The sequence below is a fragment of the Gigantopelta aegis genome, chromosome 9 (genome assembly GCF_016097555.1).
Source record: "Gigantopelta aegis isolate Gae_Host chromosome 9, Gae_host_genome, whole genome shotgun sequence".
NCBI classification, from domain to species: Eukaryota; Metazoa; Mollusca; class Gastropoda; order Neomphalida; family Peltospiridae; genus Gigantopelta; species Gigantopelta aegis.
This window is the reverse complement of record NC_054707.1, coordinates 908,175-928,409: the sequence shown is the minus strand read 5'-3', so window position 1 is coordinate 928,409 and position 20,235 is coordinate 908,175. Positions and strand designations below refer to the sequence as shown.

At 35.2% G+C, this 20,235-nt stretch overlaps 1 protein-coding gene across 1 annotated transcript in view; it reads right to left on the bottom strand.

The window, feature by feature from the left end:
* LOC121381120 (sorting and assembly machinery component 50 homolog) overlaps positions 1-10,035 on the bottom strand; it is a 32,479-nt gene extending 22,444 nt beyond the window's left edge. Inside the window, exons 1-5 of the mRNA XM_041510242.1 lie at positions 9,950-10,035; positions 8,932-9,003; positions 7,067-7,168; positions 3,991-4,078; positions 235-341 (exon numbers count right to left, since the gene is read on the bottom strand). Coding sequence (XP_041366176.1) covers positions 235-341; positions 3,991-4,078; positions 7,067-7,168; positions 8,932-9,003; positions 9,950-9,970 — 390 coding nt within the window. The 5' untranslated portion in view covers positions 9,971-10,035. The remainder of the gene's footprint in view (positions 1-234; positions 342-3,990; positions 4,079-7,066; positions 7,169-8,931; positions 9,004-9,949) is intronic.
* Between the last annotated feature and the right edge of the window lie 10,200 nt (positions 10,036-20,235).

Genomic DNA, 20,235 nt, shown 5'->3' with positions numbered 1-20,235 from the left:
AAATTCTGAAATAAGTTGAGAGCGGTCATCCAGATTACCACATGTTAAAACAATAGATACCTCGGTTACCACAAACCATGCTTTTTTCAATGTCGGTATCGACTTGATCCATTCAGACAAAATAGCAAGCTCATAAACACAACAGAATGATGATCTCTTTTCTCATTAATTTAACATGTCAAACAATAAATAAATATATATATATATATATATGTAGCTGTTCACCAAACTCACCAAATTTGCATGTGTGTTTCCAACCATGGTATTTATTCCACCAGCAACACATCTCAATTCATTAACGTCAAATTTCACCTCATAGGCATTATCTCTGGCACACTCGCCTGCCGACGACAAGAGAGAACATGCAATCATATACTGAATATATCCATTAAAAAACAGACCGTCACATGAACTCACTGTGGTAAACGTTCTGTCATCACACCCCCTCCCCTACACAAGACAACCCCTCACACCAAACTTAAAAGGACTATTCAGAGTCTGTAGCATTTTTATTGTTTTCAGCAAATAAAATATTTTTACACCATTAAAATTACACTTTACTTACATTTTCTTGCTTAGAACATTTAACATGTAGTCCTATAATCAATGCATTTCTGGACATTGTAATGTTTTATCACAATATCGATTTCTGTACAAAACAATTTGTACATGTATGTAAGTCTTGCTAGCACTGGGAAAACACGGTAGTCCCTTTAATGGTTGTATTATTGCGGAATAGGTGATTATAGAGGATTTGTCGAAACTATTTTTTAATATGGAAAATATCAACCGAGTCTATGTTAATCGGTATTTGTCATGGCAGACGTTGATATTTTACATATTAAAAAACACAAGTGGCAAATTCTATTTACCCTATAACACTTCTAAAATAACAATTTAATTCAATTTTTAGTAAATCATAGTACTAAAGTCACCACCATCGGTAATATGACACTATCATGATTAGCACAAATTAGTTTGATGTCATACATTTAACTAAATCAAAATGTTACGCTCAGGTATACAGGTCTTTTTGGCTTGTAAACAAATGACCCATCCACAGCAAAACATTACCTAAATATCTTGCACATTGCATACCATTATTAACTGGGTTAACATACTAAATTATCACATGGGTTTATGACATGAATATCATGGGCAAGTTATAGGATAAAAGTAAAATACTGTACGTCCATTACGTATTACGACAAGAATGTTTGGCAATATGCCAACAGTAGCCCAAACTGTGTGTAGAAAGTGTTGCGACATCAGATGTAGCTTACATGAAAAGTAATGTGAACTTAGCTGCTACTTAAACTGAGTACTTAAGATAATAAAAATAAAAACTATTTTCAAAAGCAAATGCTTACACGCCATCTATGGCATGTGTTGTTTTAATTAATAGCTTATACATGTACTTAGTGGCACAGAACAGAACTGATCTTTATTTCGCTCAAGGCAACGAACCTGTAGCATCAGAGGATTATAACAATATAACAAACAAATATATATACACATACGTCAAGATTGCAAGAGTCATATCTCTATAGTATGTATATGAACATAAATAGATACAAATTTTAAAGATCAATAACAGAAAATCAAGCAAAATTAAATAGGTTTTCAAGAAGAAACATTACTATTTATAATATTAATAAATTCAGTTTTTTACGAGTACTGACACGTTTGAAGTTGAAGAGTTCTTTCATTTTGATCACATTAGGTCTCACAAAATAATATTTGTTTAGCAGTCTCATTCATGCATCTTTGAGTTTATTGCATATAAATAGATAATGAAACTCATCTCCGATATCGTCTATATTACATAATGTACATGTCCTTTGTTCTCGCAGTACACTTGATCATCTACATTTCCCAATTGGTAAGAAATGACTAGATAGACGAAATCGGAGAAAAGTAATATAATTTTTCTTATTTAAGATGTTAAAATAACTTTTAAATTCTATTTTCTCTTTAAAGAGTATGTATGTGGAACACTTTCCTGATTTGGTAATGCTACTATACCACTTTTGAGTAAACTGGTCTTCAAGTCGTAATTTTAGTTCGTTTTAAATTTGACATAGACAGTATGCAGGTATGAGATGTGCATTATCTCATACCAGTGAGCTCTAGCCTATGGATGTATCGGTGAATGTGGATTTTAAATTAGCAATCAACCTGGGGAAATTTACAAACACTTTATTACTTCACTGGTTATGTTACATGACATGATGAAGAGAATATCTGTCAGACAAAAACCATATAATGTACCAAGTGGTATGCTGACATTGTGGTCAAGAACATAAAAGAAAAAATAACAGTCTGTTGACTTAACAACCAGTTTGATCAAACCGTTTCATGTCCGGTTTCATGCACTGACCACATATCGGAAAACAAAGAAACCATTACGCATGGCTGGTGATTATCAGGTCTGCTTGCTGTGGTGAACTTTACTCTGAAGATAAACCTTAGTGTAGTTTGCTAGTTACACCAGGTGACTGACAATGATTCCTGTTTAGTTTTCTTCATTGAACGATAAGATTCATAAACAGACCTGTCAACCCTCCCGGATTCCGCGGGAGTCTCCCGGTATTTGATCAAATCTCCTTTCACCTGTGCGGGAGAGTTTCTCCTGTTAAATGACATTTTTGTAAGCATAAAAAAAAATCGATCCTCTTTTGTCAAAATAACAGAAGGGAAGTAACTCTGCCTTTTTTTCTCATTCGGAAAATGTCGACTACTTTCGGTTTCCGAGAATGTAACAGGCCGAATTGTCCCGACTGTTTAACCTTTGCCGAAGTGAGAATTGTGGGATAGCCTATTCATATTGTTAAAAAAGCACATGGAGTTTATAAAATGATGTGTTATTATAATGTTTGTTGTCATCGTAATGGCTACGAAGTATGTTGCCACTAATTCAACAGGCTGTGTATTGACATTCAGTGTTGCCATATAAAAAATAAAAAAAACCTATCCAATTTAGTTCTAATAACACCTCTGAATTGTAAAATGTCTTCCCACTGGATTACATAATGCAACTATGACAAATCTGAACTGCCAGACTCCCGAGTTGACCGATACACACGATGCATGTTAAAATCACATGTCACAGCAAGACAACGAAAAGACCAATTAGCTGTATAAACATACTTGTGTCAGTTAATTTTGTATATTTGTACAGTAAAATGTTGGTTATAAGGGTACACTTCAAGAAATTATTTTTGTACAATTAAAAAAAATTGTGTTTGACATTGACATAAAGTTACTCACGGAAATGGGTATAATTCCGGTATATTTCACACGATGTCCGTAATGAGGTTTTACTTATGATTAATGAAAATACAATGTTTAATGCATCATTATAATGATTTTAAATAAGTACCACGCCACCATTCCTCATTATAGTAAAAACTGAATATTAATTTATAAGATTTATATAAATTTGTCTTTGGTACTTAGGTACACTAACCACAAATGATAATGTAACGCAACCTGTAAGAATGTAAGTGTAATACCGTAAATGTACTAATTAAATTTTTTATTTCTTGTTCATGCTCTTAACATTTTGGGATAAAATATTTTTTTTTTTTTAAATATGAATTAAATCATAATAATATTTAAACTTAAAAAAAAAAAAATAATAATAATTTTTTTTTTTTTTTAATGCCAAGATCTAAGGTTAAGAAGTATATATGACATTATAAAGTATTCATACAACTTATTGTAATAATTTTTTTTTTAATCTTGCGATTTTGGGTTAAATTGTGTGAATTTAAAAAATCTCCTGCTTTTTCAACACGCACCTCCTGCTTTCTCTTGACTAAAGGTTGACAGGTCTGTTCATAAAGCAATAATTCAATGTATTTACAAAAAAAAAAGTTGTTTTATTTGTACGTAAAGTCGCTATATTATTGTGTGGATAAAGTACTGCGATCATTAGTTGTTCACAATACTTTGTTGTCGGTAAAACGTTCATGTTCAACAGTATACCTTTGTATGTGTCTATCAAAATGTGGATATTCTTGAAAAGACCCAGCTGCTCAAAATGCAACTTCACCTCATTGCTTCTGAATACCATCTGTTAAAGAAAGAAAAACAAACCAAGCTGTATATATGCTATGTTTAGTCATTTTTTTCATTCAATCTTCCAGGGCTAGAAGAGTTATCCCCCATTTCCCAAACACAATTAATCATCAGCCACAACTATGAACTGAATGAATGAATGAATGAATGAATGAATGGTGTAACGACTCCTCAGCACAAAATACACATCGGCTGTTGGTGTCAAACAAAGATAAGAATATCAATCTGATTATTTACCTAATATATTTTTAAAATGTAATAAAAAATTAAAGAGCTGTGAATATGTGAATAAATATGAGTATATTTTAAAATTTTGTATAAAAATTTAAATGTCTTAAAAATAATAAAATTTAAATTGTAGGTGGAATTTAGGATTCCACCATACATCTGTTACCAAATATATTTTTTCTCATTGTCAGCTATTCCACATTCTGCATATTACAAGAAAACAGATAGGCTAACCCAATCCATTTGTGATACTAAATCCAGCATAACGTGTCGGAAATTTCATGGATCCCCCACTATTTAGTTGAACGTATTTACTTTTTATATATCACTGTTGAATCTTTTCTAAAGCAAAATGCAAGTTTATGACGTAAATGCTGTCTATAAAGATTTGTATAAATGTCATGTGTGAAACTGACAGAAATTCCAATGTCAATAACTACGCCAAATTAAGAATCTTCGCAATGAACTCATTATTGAACACCAGCTGTCACAATGTGTATTCGGAACAAGTGAAATCAGTAGTTCACTATAATTATTTCAGAAGGCAAATTATTTCAGAAGGCAGATGACTTGAAACAGAACAGTAGTGACCAGGTTTTTGTTAACATTACTTTACTTGCAAAACATGAGTATTTACACACACAATTTTTTTTCTTATGGATTTATTGAATTAGAATGGGGATAACTATGCTGTATTTGACCATTTCCGGACATTAATGCTGGTTTTACAGTCATAAATATAGATCTGCTTTACCAATTCGCTGGTAAAACTCAACTTGCAACAGTAAACCCAGCATAATCAGCAACAAATGGCCAAATAGAGCAGAGTTATCCCCTAATTTGTTATCAGAACTATTATAATATATGGTACTACCATCATAAAAGTATTAGTCACTGTGATGGAATAGGTTTTATTACCCTCCTGGTGAAGATATAGCGGTGTCGTACAAATTTCGTACGCACCACCAGGTGCGTATTACAAACTATATTTTGATTTGTCAACAGGGAACAGTGTCAATTTCGATTGGTTGGACAGCGACCTTATTAGCATAACGGGACTATTTTTTTCATTCATAATTAATGTCAAGGTCAGTAACATCCACAACGTTTACTACAAATGTCATTGATTAAAAGTTGATGTAAACTGGACCGCGTGAGAAATATTTTTAAATAAAAAATAAAAATAAAAGAATGAATAGAACAATAATTAAACATATTCATTTTATTTATTATGTGGATTTTTGGTCTACAAATTGTTATTGTCAGTTGTGATTTGTGAATTCATCATTATTAAGGTCTACGACAGTCACTTTTTGGACCCTTGTTTTGGCTTCATACACAATAAATGAAACATATCCAACGTTAATTTTTTCATATGATATATTTGACAAAAGGTAGTTTTTTTATTTTTTAAAACTTAAACTTAATATTTTTTGTAGAATTATGAAAAAGTAAAATATACCGACCTGTAAACAGTGTTGTTTGCTTGTTGTAGAAATTTAACAGGGGTCAAGGTTAGTATACCATTTTTTATTTTATTGTGGCGATGCATTGTAATAATATAGCTAATTTTGAAGTTGAATGACGTCAGAATTCCAATGACGTCACTTTGCACCTCTTTACAATAACCACAAACTGGGTACATGACGTTTCCGTTTTAAGAATGCTGGAAAAAATCGAGTGCAAAACTCCTATTGATTTTTTTTTTTTCGAACATTACTGAAGCACCTGAATGTGTTTGAAGAAAATTCGGTGATTGAAAAATTGTACCTTTTACGAAAGCCAAAACAAGGGCGTGAAAAGTGACTGTCGTCAACCTTAAAGTTATAACTTTAGTTTTCCCGTGAACTCAGCTGCTTTTGCAAGCTACACGTTTTTAACTGCAAAAACACTTGTTATTCTCTTATTGGTTGGATTTTTGGTCAACAAATTGTTATTGTCAGTTGTGATTTGTGAATTCATCATTATTAGCATAACCAGTGGGGTAACGGGAACATTTGTTCCTTGGGGGCGTTTTGTTAAAATATGGAATTATGCATTAGTTTTACCCATTTTTCACCCCATATGAAAATAAACATATATTGACGCATGTACCTTACAGCTTTCTTTAAATTAAAAAATGAAATTTATGGGGAAGTACGTCTACACCACTCCCCTGAAAACGTCACTGAGAAGTAGCGGAAGTACAACGAACTATTTCTAAATGCGGCGGTACGTAGTCGTGCACTGGCTAGTTATGCAAATCAATATCCGGTCTTGAAATAGGCTACAAAATTTATTTATTTATTTATTTATTTTTCATAATTTGCGTGATTTAAAGGAGGGTAATAAATAAAAAACCACACTCGTTTTCGCTAGATATCAGTTTTTACGAAACGAGTGAACTTCCCAAACGTATCTGACCTCACTTTCGTTCGGTCAGATACGTTTGGGAAGTTCACTCGTTTCGTAAAAATTATATCTAGCAAAAAATCGTATAGTATTCTATATTTTATCTTCTAACAATCATTTTTTCCTTTTTCTCTCTTGCCACACAAACAATAATGAAAATTATACCACAGGGAACATATTCTTTTCAAAATCTTGATTAGCGATATTTGTAGTCAACTGAAAATTTATTAGCAATTACTGTTTAATGTTTTAGAATTGTGTAGCAGTCTCTGAAACTTGCGTGACAAATTGTGAAGCGATAAGTACTGCACAAACTGTTCCCTGTGTCATACTGCAAACAAAACATCGGTTCTAAATCACTGACCTCAGAAAAACTCTTTGCTGCCAGAAGTTCTTGAACTTGACTGACGATGATGTCATTTTTGGTCCGGCTTACACCATCAACTACAACTCTCTGTACATGAACCTGCAAAACATAATACCACCATGGAAACAGTTCTGCGTTGCGACTCATGCTATTAACAATTAGTTCTTGTCATGAGCATGAGCTGAAAAATCACCCTCCTGAAATGGCTGGCAATCACACAAAGTTTCAAATAAAACTAATTTAACATTTTAATAAATTGAAAGATGCTCAATGTTCATTCTTCTAAAACTGCCAAGGCCAATGTGGAGGAGAGAGGGAGTGATCACTCGGCTTTCCTACCAAAGACTTAATTATAATTCTAGGTCAGATCTTGGATTTTTCTTAAACCAATTGCACTTTAGACAAGAACTTTACTACTAGGCTACGTCCTGCCCCTTGTAATCAATCTATACAAACAAACATGTACTTAAAACTGGCCTAGGCACAGCTCTGCAGATTTGCTATTTAGATAATAATACATGCTAAATATATTTACAGTACTGTTGATTACTTTAAACTATGTGGATCAAAAATACTTCTTTTCCCCCTCTGCCCCCTTCTTTTCTCTCCTTTGAAGTTTGAATTTCATCTTATTTCTTCCCGATCTGTCATTCCTATCTTTTCAAAAAAAAAAAAATAATAATTGCTGTCCACCTCCACATCCCAGTCCATGTCTCTCCAACCGCGACAGGTACTCATCTCTTGTGGCGATCCGTGCTACACACCTGCCATTTCCCATAAGTTTTTTGCTGTGGGCTTAGTCTGACCACTTCGGAGAATGTTCAGTAGTTACTTCTGGCATTGTTAAGAGGAATATGTAACCACCTACTATTTTCCCCTACTACAAGCAGTTGTTAATAGTTAGTGCCGTAGGGCAGTCCAGCTTTATTAGTGGCAGAGGACGAGGATGCCAGGGGGGTGCAGGGAAATACACATAGACTGCACTCGTGGAGGAAGTGAGACAGGTAAGTGATGGTGTGGACTGCTCAGGAGACAAGAGTCGGAGGAGATTGACAGACAGGATCGAAACAGATTGAAATCATGGGAGAAATTGGAAACAATCTAATTAAAATTAGCTCCACTATTACATAAAGACAGCCAGCCAGTTGGAGCTCATGTCCAAAAATCAAAACCTTACTTGCAGAATCCTGCCAGTGATTTAAAACTAACAACACTGCGTAGTCCCCAATGTCCAGGTAACATTTCGTCTGTAAATAATAATTTAAATATTGACCAATCACACTTCGCCTTTTATAACGTTATTTGGGAGCATACAAATTCTAAAAATATCGGGCGAGTCTATTTTAGTGGCCACAGTACAGCGAACCATACCAATACGTAGTGGGTGGGTTATCAGTCTTCAATTTTACATTAAAAATTATATTATTTATTTATAAAATAAAATAAAACTAAATCAGTCTTCAGTTTTACATTACAAATTATTTATTTTATAAAATAAAACATGTTTTAAGGCATTCGTAATTCACACTAAACATGTTGTATACCCTCAGGATAATTCGGAATGTTTTCAAATTATTTTTAAATCACTGGCAGGATTCTGCAAGTAAGGTTTTGATTGGTGGACATGAGTTCCAACTGGCTGTCTTTAGATCCACATGTAATAGTGGAGCTAATTTTAATTAGATTGAATTGGAAAGTTTTTTAAGATAATGAGAATGATAGGCAGAGAGTGATAGATGAGAAAGATGAATGAAAGTGTGAGCCAGCTTTGACTGGATTTGAACAACTGTCGTCAGCTTGATCACCCAGTGGCTTATCCATTAGACCACGGAGCTCATTGAATTAAAACTACTGTTACTAACCGGGATGTTGTCCAAATCAATAGTTTTCTCCTTTTGGGAACCTGCCTCCAGGTCTTTGCAGACCAGAGGTTCCTGCAAATAACAAAAACATTATCATTAAAAAACAGAGAAAATCTGTATAATTTGATGGTAATTTGTAAACAAACTGTTTTAGTTACACTGGATTTCTTTTTCAAAGTAGGCCTACATGTTATTTAAGTTGGTATGGATTTAAAACTTAATGTTTCATATGAATTGTAACTTTATTCATTATGGAGTTACTTGCCAATTCATTGGTTCCTTCTCAATTCAAACAAATTATATACGGTGAGCACATAGTTATTATTCGACAAAGAGCATTCCAGTACTGATTTTGGCTGTGCAGTTAAATTTTAATGTGATAATTGGAGGGCTAGTTGAATTTGAGAATGGTCAGTAAGATCTTTCTTCAACTGGCCCTGTTGGCGACCATGATTTTAATGTTAATTTTCAACTCTGATACAGGTACATACAGTTCAAATACAAATTATCATACCATTTCAAAAATGAATACTGCATTTTTATTTTCCAATTATTTTTTTGAGAATATCATTCGATATATATTGTGAATGGTTAACAATGGTTTAATTATGTGCATATGTTATGTAATCTTTAAGTTTCTGTTTTGTCCATTTGCATAAGCTTCATTCCTTGATCAGGAATATTCAATATATTAATATTCATTATATTGCATCATTCTCTTATCCCTTTTTATTTGGAGTTCTAAACTAATTTTTAAAAGAAAACGGAAAATGCATCGGGTTTTAGGTAAAATTACTAATGCAATTAAAACGGTGTCAAATTATTTTTAAAATTTAAATTTCACGTTCACATCTGTCTGTCTAACATTAATTGTGTTGTTTGTCAGGTGTCCATGCTCATTATTCCCGATTACAAGCTTGAATTCAATTCAGATTAGATATAATAATATGTTTTACAAATGTTAGTGTTCCCTGAATTGATTTAGTAAGCATAAATCGAAATGTCCTTGTGTTCTTGCCTTTGCATGCACAGTCCCCATTTTTCGTTGCCGACAAATGCTTGATTATTTCTTTAAGCGAATACGTTTTAACTCGGAGTGTAACGCTGCCTCAATTAGCTTTAACAAACGAGGTTTATGCCATTTGTAATTTCGTTTTGTCAAGAACTGAACTAAAGGGAAATAATTCAGCCTTAAAATTAGTGCTTGCAAAATTTCTATACAGATAAAGTCGACAGAGTAGGAAAATAAAGTGTTCGGCGATACTTTTAAATATATATGTTTTTGGATTGGGCACGTAATCAGGCGCGTGCGCAGGGAGGGGTTTTGGCGTCGAACCCCCCCCGCTCAAGGCGAATTTTTTTTCATATCCCCCCCAGACCCCCCACCACGGGCTTCGCGGTAATAATTTGTTCGGCTGGCTCATTTATTTTGCTTAAAGAAAGACTGTCATAATGCATGTCAGTAAAATTTGGAGGACTGAACTTGCCTTTTTCCAAGTTGTATCTCTCTCCAAAAAAAAATCCAGCATTCACCTGTGATTTCTTGGTTTGAATCTGCAACACATAAAAAATTAAGTTTAATTGCAACTATTGCGATGTTGGTGCAGGGGTAATGCCTCTTCCTGAAAACAAACAAACACACAAACTAAAAAACAAAAACACCTATCACAAAACACGTTGCGTTTTATTTTGGAATTGACCTTTTTTTATTTTGTATCGTCCGTTGACCTGTTTCGGTGAGGGACCTGTTTCGGTGGTTGCGTCGTTTATGCGCAACAGTACGTACATTTGAATATTTCTGACGTCGTTGACTTTTGCATGGGGAAAGTAAACAAATGTCTGTCATATTCACAGAAATGTTCGTAAAAATAAAGTTAAAACAAGCAAAGAAAGCAAGATTGAACTTAACCACTCATAAACACCTTAATACCTTTTTTTATGAAGTCATATGCTTTTCACGGCGTCTTCTGGTAAAACTCTCTTTACAGATACTTGCTAAAAAATATATGGTCCTTATATATTTTTAACATAAGTATATTTCTGGATATCTGTTTATATATTTATATATTTATTAAAACTCAGAATGCAGGTTATATTTTTTTAACCAAATAATTTTACCATTATAACCATCCATTTGCTCAACTTATAACACGATTGCAAGACATCAGAATTGTTATATTCGTTTTCCTAAAATGTTGTTTGTTAACATTGGTTCACAGGGACTCCATTTTGTAATTTGCCTTAAAATATTTAAAATATTTTTTTATAAATTATAAGTACATGTTTTGTTGAACGACATACATGTTTTGATAAAACACTGAAAAAAATTTGTTTTGGAAATTTTTTTGCTGTAAGCTATACCACTATACGTATCACTCACCGAAACAGGTGACGTAGTTTACAATATTTACTGCTAATACATGCTTCAGTTTTTGACGCACGTGTGGTAAACTTAGCCACTTAGCGGCCAGTTTAGTGCTCATTTGAAGCGTAGAGATACTAATAAAAAGGTAGCTATTTGAATAACAACTGTCTGTTTATAAATATTGATATGCTTTAGAACCGAATGCTTATGGTCACCGAAACTGGTTCGCCCATGATATATAGTAAATTTAAACATAGGCCGAATGTTTTTTTAATTCCATTAACCTAATCGCGTGTAACTTTTATAAACAACCTTTCGTTCAGCGACAATGTAACGTTCGTGAACTATTTAACTATTTAGCCCCCACCCCCACCCCCACGCACCACCACCACCCACCTCTCATTTTGTGTACAAACTCTGGCTATGTTAGTTTGTACCCACAACGAGCGTGTTTGAACCTTAATTAGATAGAAACATGTTATTTGAAACCAGGTGATTAATACATTGATTGATTGATTGATTGATTGATTGATTGATTGATTGATTGATAGATAGATAGATAGATAGATAGATAGATAGATAGATAGATAGATAGATAGATAGATAGATAGATTGATAGATAATAGATAAACAGACAGACAGACAAATATATACATGTATATATTTATATATGATCGATAGATAGATAATGTATATAAACCAGTTGAGTAAACGTGTTTCTGCTCTATCTAACTAAACTCAGCACAGGTGTTTCACTAATTAAACTTCGAAACTTGTTTATGTTACACGCGTATACCAATGTTTGGGGTTGTTAGCCTAAATCGGTTTTTTTAATTATTATTAATAATAATCTCGGGAGCTTGTTCTACTAGGAATGCGCTTGTTCGAAGCAATGATTCAATTTAGTATTTTTATGCCTTTAAAATGTTTATGTCTTCCTCTGATTTTAATCAGATGTTGTTGGGGTTTTTGGGGGGGGGGGGGGGGTTTCTTTACTGTCTGAACCAAAATTTGCTTTTATAACAGCCAAAACCTGCTTTTAACTCTACTGAGACGTAGAGACGTTTTATATTTTTGATTAATTTGTATGTTTCGTTTATTTTCAAATGCTTATTTTATATTACGATGACGTACCCATATGTATATATATTAGTATTAATATCTTTGGATTTTAAATTTAGTATAAATGTAAATATTTGTTTGTTGTATATATCGTCTCTCATAATTCCCTATGGAATGGCTTATGTACGTTTATATGTTTATTTTAAATGTAATTACTAGTATGCTGTGCATGAGGTGAGACGTAAATCAAGATATCTGTCTATCTGTCGTGATCCAGAACAATGGAAACCAAAGATATCTCTTCGACATGATAGTAGATATACAATGTATTAAACTACACTATCTCTTCGACATGATAGTAGATATACAATGTATTAAACTACACTATCTCTTCGACATGATAGTAGATATACAATGTATTAAACTACACTATCTCTTCGACCTGATATGTAGATATACAATGTATTAAACTGCACTATCTCTTCGACATGATAGTAGATATACAATGTATTAAACTAAATTAAGCTACAACTTCTTGTTTCTAACTGTCATTAGATTATTTTAGTTTAAATTGAAGTTAAAACTCATCTGAGTGTGCAACCATAACATTTTGAACAGTGAACTTTTCCCAGTAATTACTAGCAATCCTGAATGCGTTAAAAAAAACATTGGTGAGGTAGATGTGCAATCTTACGGCGAAAATATTGCACTCAGTACTCGAGGATGAAACTCGACCCAGACCCAATTACCCGCCACTCGGCGATAACGAGAAGTCCTAAGAAATATTTAAAGTAAAATAGCATTATGCATCTTAATCCCAGCGCTGAACATGGATGCCAAATCATGCCATTGTATTGCATTCCACACATTCGACTTTTATTTTCTATCCCTATAATATAACGGGTGTCAAGCATATGGCAAACTGATGTACAGAAATATAATTAAATGAGAAAGAAAGAAATGTTTTATTCAACGACGCATTCAACACATTTTATTTACGGTTATATGGCGTCAGACATATGGATAAGGACCACACAGATATTGAGAGAGGAAACCCGCTGTCGCCACTTCGTGGGTTACTCTTTTCGATTAGCAGCATGGGATCTTTTATATGCACCATCCCACAGACATGATAACACATACCACGGCCTTTGATATATCAGTCGTGGTGTACTGGCTGGAGCGAGAAATAGCCCAATTGGCCCACTGACGAGGATCGATCTCAGACCGACCGCGCATCAAGCGAACGCTTTACCACTGGGCTACGTCCCGCCCAGACAGTTTCTTGAAGATATGAATGAATGAATGAATGTTTAACGACACCCCAGCACGAGAAATACATCGGAATGAATGAATGAATGTTTAACGACACCCCAGCACGAGAAATACATCGGAATGAATGAATGAATGTTTAACGACACCCCAGCACGAGAAATACACCGGAATGAATGAATGAATGTTTAACGACACCCCAGCACGAGAAATACATCGGAATGAATGAATGAATGTTTAACGACACCCCAGCACGAGAAATACATCGGAATGAACGAATGAATGTTTAACGACACCCCAGCATTATAATACATCGGAACGAATGAATGAATGTTTAACGACACCCCAGCACGAATGAATGAATGTTTAACGACACCCCAGCATTAAAAATACATCGAAATGAATGAATGAATGTTTAACGACACCCCAGCACGAAAAATACATCGGAATGAACGAATGAATGTTTAACGACACCCCAGCATTATAATACATCGGAACGAATGAATGAATGTTTAACGACACCCCAGCATTAAAAATACATCGGAATGAATGAATGAATGTTTAACGACACCCGAGCATTAAAAATACATCGGAATGAATGAATGAATGTTTAACGACACCCCAGCATTAAAAATACATCGGAACGAATGAATGAATGTTTAACGACACCTCAGTATTAAAAATACATCGGAATGAATGAATGAATGAATGTTTAACGACACCCCAGCACGAAAAATACATCGGATTGAATGAATAAATGTTTAACGACACCCCAGCACGAAAAACACATCGGAATGAATGAATGAATGTTTAACGACACCCCATCACGAAAAATACATCGGAACGAATGAATGAATGTTTAACGACACCCCAGCACGAAAAATACATCGGAATGAATGAATGAATGTTTAACGACACCCCAGCACGAAAAATACATCGGAATGAATGAATGAATGAATGTTTAACGACACCCCAGCATTATAATACATCGGAACGAATGAATGAATGTTTAACGACACCCCAGCATTAAAAATACATCGGAATGAATGAATGAATGTTTAACGACACCCCAGCATTAAAAATACATCGGAATGAATGAATGAATGTTTAACGACACCCCAGCATTAAAAATACATCGGAACGAATGAATGAATGTTTAACGACACCCCAGCATTAAAAATACATCGGAACGAATGAATGAATGTTTAACGACACCTCAGTATTAAAAATACATCGGAATGAATGAATGAATGAATGTTTAACGACACCCCAGCACGAAAAATACATCGGATTGAATGAATAAATGTTTAACGACACCCCAGCACGAAAAACACATCGGAATGAATGAATGAATTTTTAACGACACCCCATCACGAAAAATACATCGGAACGAATGAATGAATGTTTAACGATACCCCAGCACGAAAAATACATCGGAATGAATGAATGAATGTTTAACGACACCCCAGCACGAAAAATACATCGGAATGAATGAATGAATGAATGTTTAACGACACCCCAGCATTAAAAATACATCGGAACGAATGAATGAATGTTTAACGACACCCCAGCATTAAAAATACATCGGAATGAATGAATGAATGAATGTTTAACGACACCCCAGCACGAAAAATACATCGGAATGAATGAATGAATGTTTAACGACACCCCAGCACGAAAAATACATCGGAATGAATGAATGAATGTTTAACGACACCCCAGTACGAGAAATACATCGGAATGAATGAATGAATGTTTAATGACACCCCAGCATTATAATACATCGGAACGAATGAATGAATGTTTAACGACACCCCAGCATTAAAAATACAACGAATGAATGAATGTTTAATGGAATGAATGAATGAATGTTTAACGACACCCCAGCATTAAAAATACATCGGAACGAATGAATGAATGTTTAACGACACCCCAGCATTAAAAATATATCGGAACGCATGAATGAATGTTTAACGACACCCCAGCACGAAAAATACATCGGAATGAATGAATGAATGAATGTTTAACGACACCCCAGCACGAAAAATACATCGGAATGAATGAATGAATGTTTAACGACACACCAGCATTATAATACATCGGAACGAATGAATGAATGTTTAACGACACCCCAGCATTAAAAATACATCGGAACGAATGAATGAATGTTTAACGGCACCCCAGCATTAAAAATACATCGGAATGAATGAACGAATGTTTAACGACACCCCAGCATTAAAAATACATCGGAATGAATGAATGAATGAATGTTTAACGACACCCCAGCACGAAAAATACATCGGAATGAATGAATGAATGTTTAACGACACCCCAGCACGAAAAATACATCGGAATGAATGAATGAATGTTTAACGACACCCCAGCACGAAAAATACATCGGAATGAATGAATGAATGTTTAACGACACCCCAGCACGAAAAATACATCGGAATGAATGAATGAATGTTTAACGACACCCCAGCACGAAAAATACATCGGCTATTGGGTGTCAAACTATGGTATTTGAAGATATATACTATCTTGTCTTTGGGATGGTGCATACTAAAATTGAAAGGAATGGAGTGGCGGCGGCGGGTATTTCTCTCCTATTAACTGTGTGGTCCTTAACCATATTATGTCCGACACCATATAACCGTAAATAAAATGTGTTGAGTGCGTCATTAAATAAAACATTTCCTTTCTTCCATATAACCGTAATTAAAAAAAAAAATCTTTCTTTTTTTAATTATAAATACAATTAAGTTGTTTTTAATGTTTACAATATTGATATTTGTATATTCAATGCGTTTTAAGTCATCCTATTGTTAAAAGTTAACTTAATTTGAATTTGTGATTGCAACATTCATATTTATTGACACATGATTGTTGTTTTGGGGTTTTTAAGTTGGTCAAAGTGATTAGTTTGTTAATGAAACTTTAAAAACAAAACAAAGTTAAAGTTTGTTTTGTTTAACGACACCACTAGAGCATATTGATTTATTAATCAACGGCTATTGGATGTCAAACATTTTGTAATTCCGACATATAGTCTTAGAGAGGAAACCCGCTACATTTTTCCTTTTAGCAAGGAATGTTTTATATGCACTAACCCACAGATGCGCGGCCGGTTTGGGATCGATCCTCGTCTTTGGGCTATTTCTCCTTCAAGTCAAGTACACCACGACTGGTAGATCAAAGGTCGTGGTATGTGCTATCCTGTCTGTGAGATGGTGCATATTAAAGGTCTCTTGCTACTAATGGTAAAATGTAGCGGGTTTCCTCTCTAAGACGATATGTCAAAATTACCAAATGTTTTTCATCTTATAGCTTTTTTGTATCCCACAGACAGGATATACCATTCGTGTAACATTTTAATAGTTTCCGTATGTTACGGACGATGCCGAAAACATAACTGTCGCGTGAACAATACCTTGACGCTTCAATGTGATTAAGGACGTCGAATTTGCTCTACGTACATTCTTCTGAATTTAGCTTCAAGTAAAAAATTTATGAAATGTATCGCTATTTGACGTTTATGAGCATATTTGAAGTGTACAGGAAAACATTTGTAATACAGGCCCGTAGGAGCCGGGGAGGGGGGGGCTGGGGGCTGGGGGGGGGGGGGGCAAGGAACCCCACTTCTTTTCCTTATGGGGCTTTGGGGCTTCGCGGCTGCGGCGCTCGCGGTTTCGCACAACACATTTTATACAACCATAAAAATTAGCCCCTCCCCCCTCCCCCCACACACACACTTTGAAAATCCGTCCTACGGGCCTGTAACAATACATTAAAGATGGGGACTTAAATGTCCATTTTTTAAAGAACCCAGAATTGTTTACTTACCACAATACTGTCAATCGAAACCTAATACATATAAATTTTATAATATCTTCAACAGCAAGAAAACCGGTGTCAGTTTTCTGTAAATTTATTATGAATACCTTTAAGTCCCCCGGCTAAAATACCTATATGGATATGTATTTTATGTATGTATGTATGTATGTATGTATGTATGTATGTATGTATGTATGTATATATAAATATATATATTTGTTTATTTATTTATTTATTTATTTATCTGAAATACTTATACGTTTGCCATCTTGTCAAAATATATGTATAATTGTATTATGTACCTCATATGCCGTGGTTTACGGCCTGAGAGTAAATAAAGTTCTGTTCTGTTCTGTTCAGAGCGAGTAGCTGCTAGTTTAGTAATGTTCTACAGTATGGCTATCACCAAGACAGGTCGGTGAATTTCATATATCTTAGTAATTTGTAAAATCTCTTTTAAATATTTATTGGAAAAAATAATCAGGGCCGTAGCTAGCGGGGGGGGGGGGGGGGAGGAGGCAGTCTCCCCCCCCCCCCCCGAAAAACATCCGGACAAAATTATAGAAACTTAAAGAAAATTCTCTTCTAAAACGTTTAAGGAATTTTAGACTATTAACTACTCAGTTGCCCCCACCCCCCCCCCCCCCCCCCCCACCCCCAACAAAACATCCTAGCTACGGCCCTGATAATAGTGTCATCGCGTTTTAGGAGCGGATACAGGACTTTTCTAGGGAGAGGTGTCATTTTAAAGACACTTACAACATTCAATGAGGAGATGCTACGTTTTAGAACGGCACCTGCAGCATTCAAAAGTACACACCAACATTTTGTATTGCAATCTTCTACAGAAACACCAAATCCGACCAACATATCACATGTCTTTCACTAAACGTAAGAGATGGGACGTAGCCCTATGGTAAAGCGCCCGCTTGGTGCGTGATCGGTCTAGGATCAAACGATGGTAAATCAAAGGTCGTGGTATGCGCTATACTGTCTGGGGAACGGTGCACATAAAATATTCCTTGCTACTAATGAAAAAACGTAGCGGGTTTCCTCTCTAAGACTATGTAAAAATTATCAAATGTGTGACATCCAAAAGCCGATGATAAATAAACCAATGTGCTCTACTGGTGTCTTTAAACAAAACATTAACATTAATATTCACTAAACACAAATAATGTTCTGCCTATGGATTCGTGTCTGTTTTAGTTCTTTATTCTCTCGTAATATTACCTAAAAGTTTATTCATTCCTTTAAAGAAAAGCTCTCCGAAACATGTTCACCCTATTTTCGATGCACTCGTCTATTTTCCAATGGCTCAGGTTAACAAAATAACATTGTTCATTTAAAAACTGAACGTGGTAGGCTAATGTTTTATGTTCATGACAATATGAACCACAGAAACGCTTTATTAGCGCGAAGCCGTTCAAACAGGGGCGAGACGTAGCCCAGTGGTAAAGCGTTCGCTTGATGCGCAGTCGGTCTTGGATCGATCCCCGTCGAGTTATTTCTCGTTCCAGCTAGAGCTCCACAATCGATGTAACAAAGGCCGTGGTATGTTACGTACTATCCTGTCTGTGGGATGGTGCATATAAAAGATCCCTTGCTATTAATCGAAAAGAGTAGCCCATGAAGTATCGACAGCAGGTTTCCTCTCAATATCTGTGTGGTCTTTAACCATATGTCTGACGCCATATAACCGTAAATAAATGTGTTGAGTGCGTCGTTATTTCATTTCATTTCAACTTATTTTCGTGCTTATATCCAATTAAGGTTCAAGCACGCTGTCCTGGGCACACACCTCAGCTATCTGGGCTGTCTGTCCAGGACAGTGGGTTAGTTGTTAGTTGGTTAGTGGTTAGTGAGAGAGAAGAGGGTGTAGTGGCCTTACACCTATCTATTGAGCCCTTAAGAACTCGCTCTGGGTTGGAGCCGGTACCGGGTTGCGAATTCTGTACCTACCAGCCTGTAGTCCGATGGCTTAATCACAGCGCCACCGAGGCCGGTAGTGCGTCATTAAATAAAACATTTCCTTCCGTTCCTACATAAAGGCGAAGACACGTACACGATGCGAGTTCCTCGTACGAGAATAGCCGACTGCAGTGCTGAACCGATGGAGTCGTAATGTGTGTCTCGTCACAATCAGCTGTTCCTGTAGCCATTCTCGTACGAGACCAATCTAATTAAAATTAGCTCCACTGATTAATTACTATTACCTGTGGATGTAACAGCACCCCGTTGGAGCTCATGTCCAGTTGGCCTTTCATTCGACCAATCAAAACCTTACTTGCAAAATCATGTCAGTGATTTGAAAAGAATTTGAAAACATTCAGGATTATGCCGAGGGTATACGAAATGATTCAGGTGAATTACGAAGTATGCCAGAAACTAATTCCAATATAAAATTTTATATAAAATTCGTTACAAGACGAAAAAAACAAAAGCCGTGATGGTATAGCCATAAAATCTGTTTATACTAGTATACAATCCAGAGTTTATTACTGCAGTTTTCCCCCTGTTTTTAATTTTAGAATTTTTATGCTCCCGAATAACGCTATAAAAGGCGAAGTGTGATTGGTCGATATTTAAATTATTATTTATAGATGAAACGTCAACTGGACATGGGAGTCCACGCAATGCTGTTAGGTCTACTCGTAGACCAGTAGAGCTAATTTTAATCAGATTGGAACGAGACACTCGTATCGTGTGATATCGCCTTAAATGTGTAAGCACTGGCTGGATCGATAAAAGCCCATTGGGTCCACCAACGG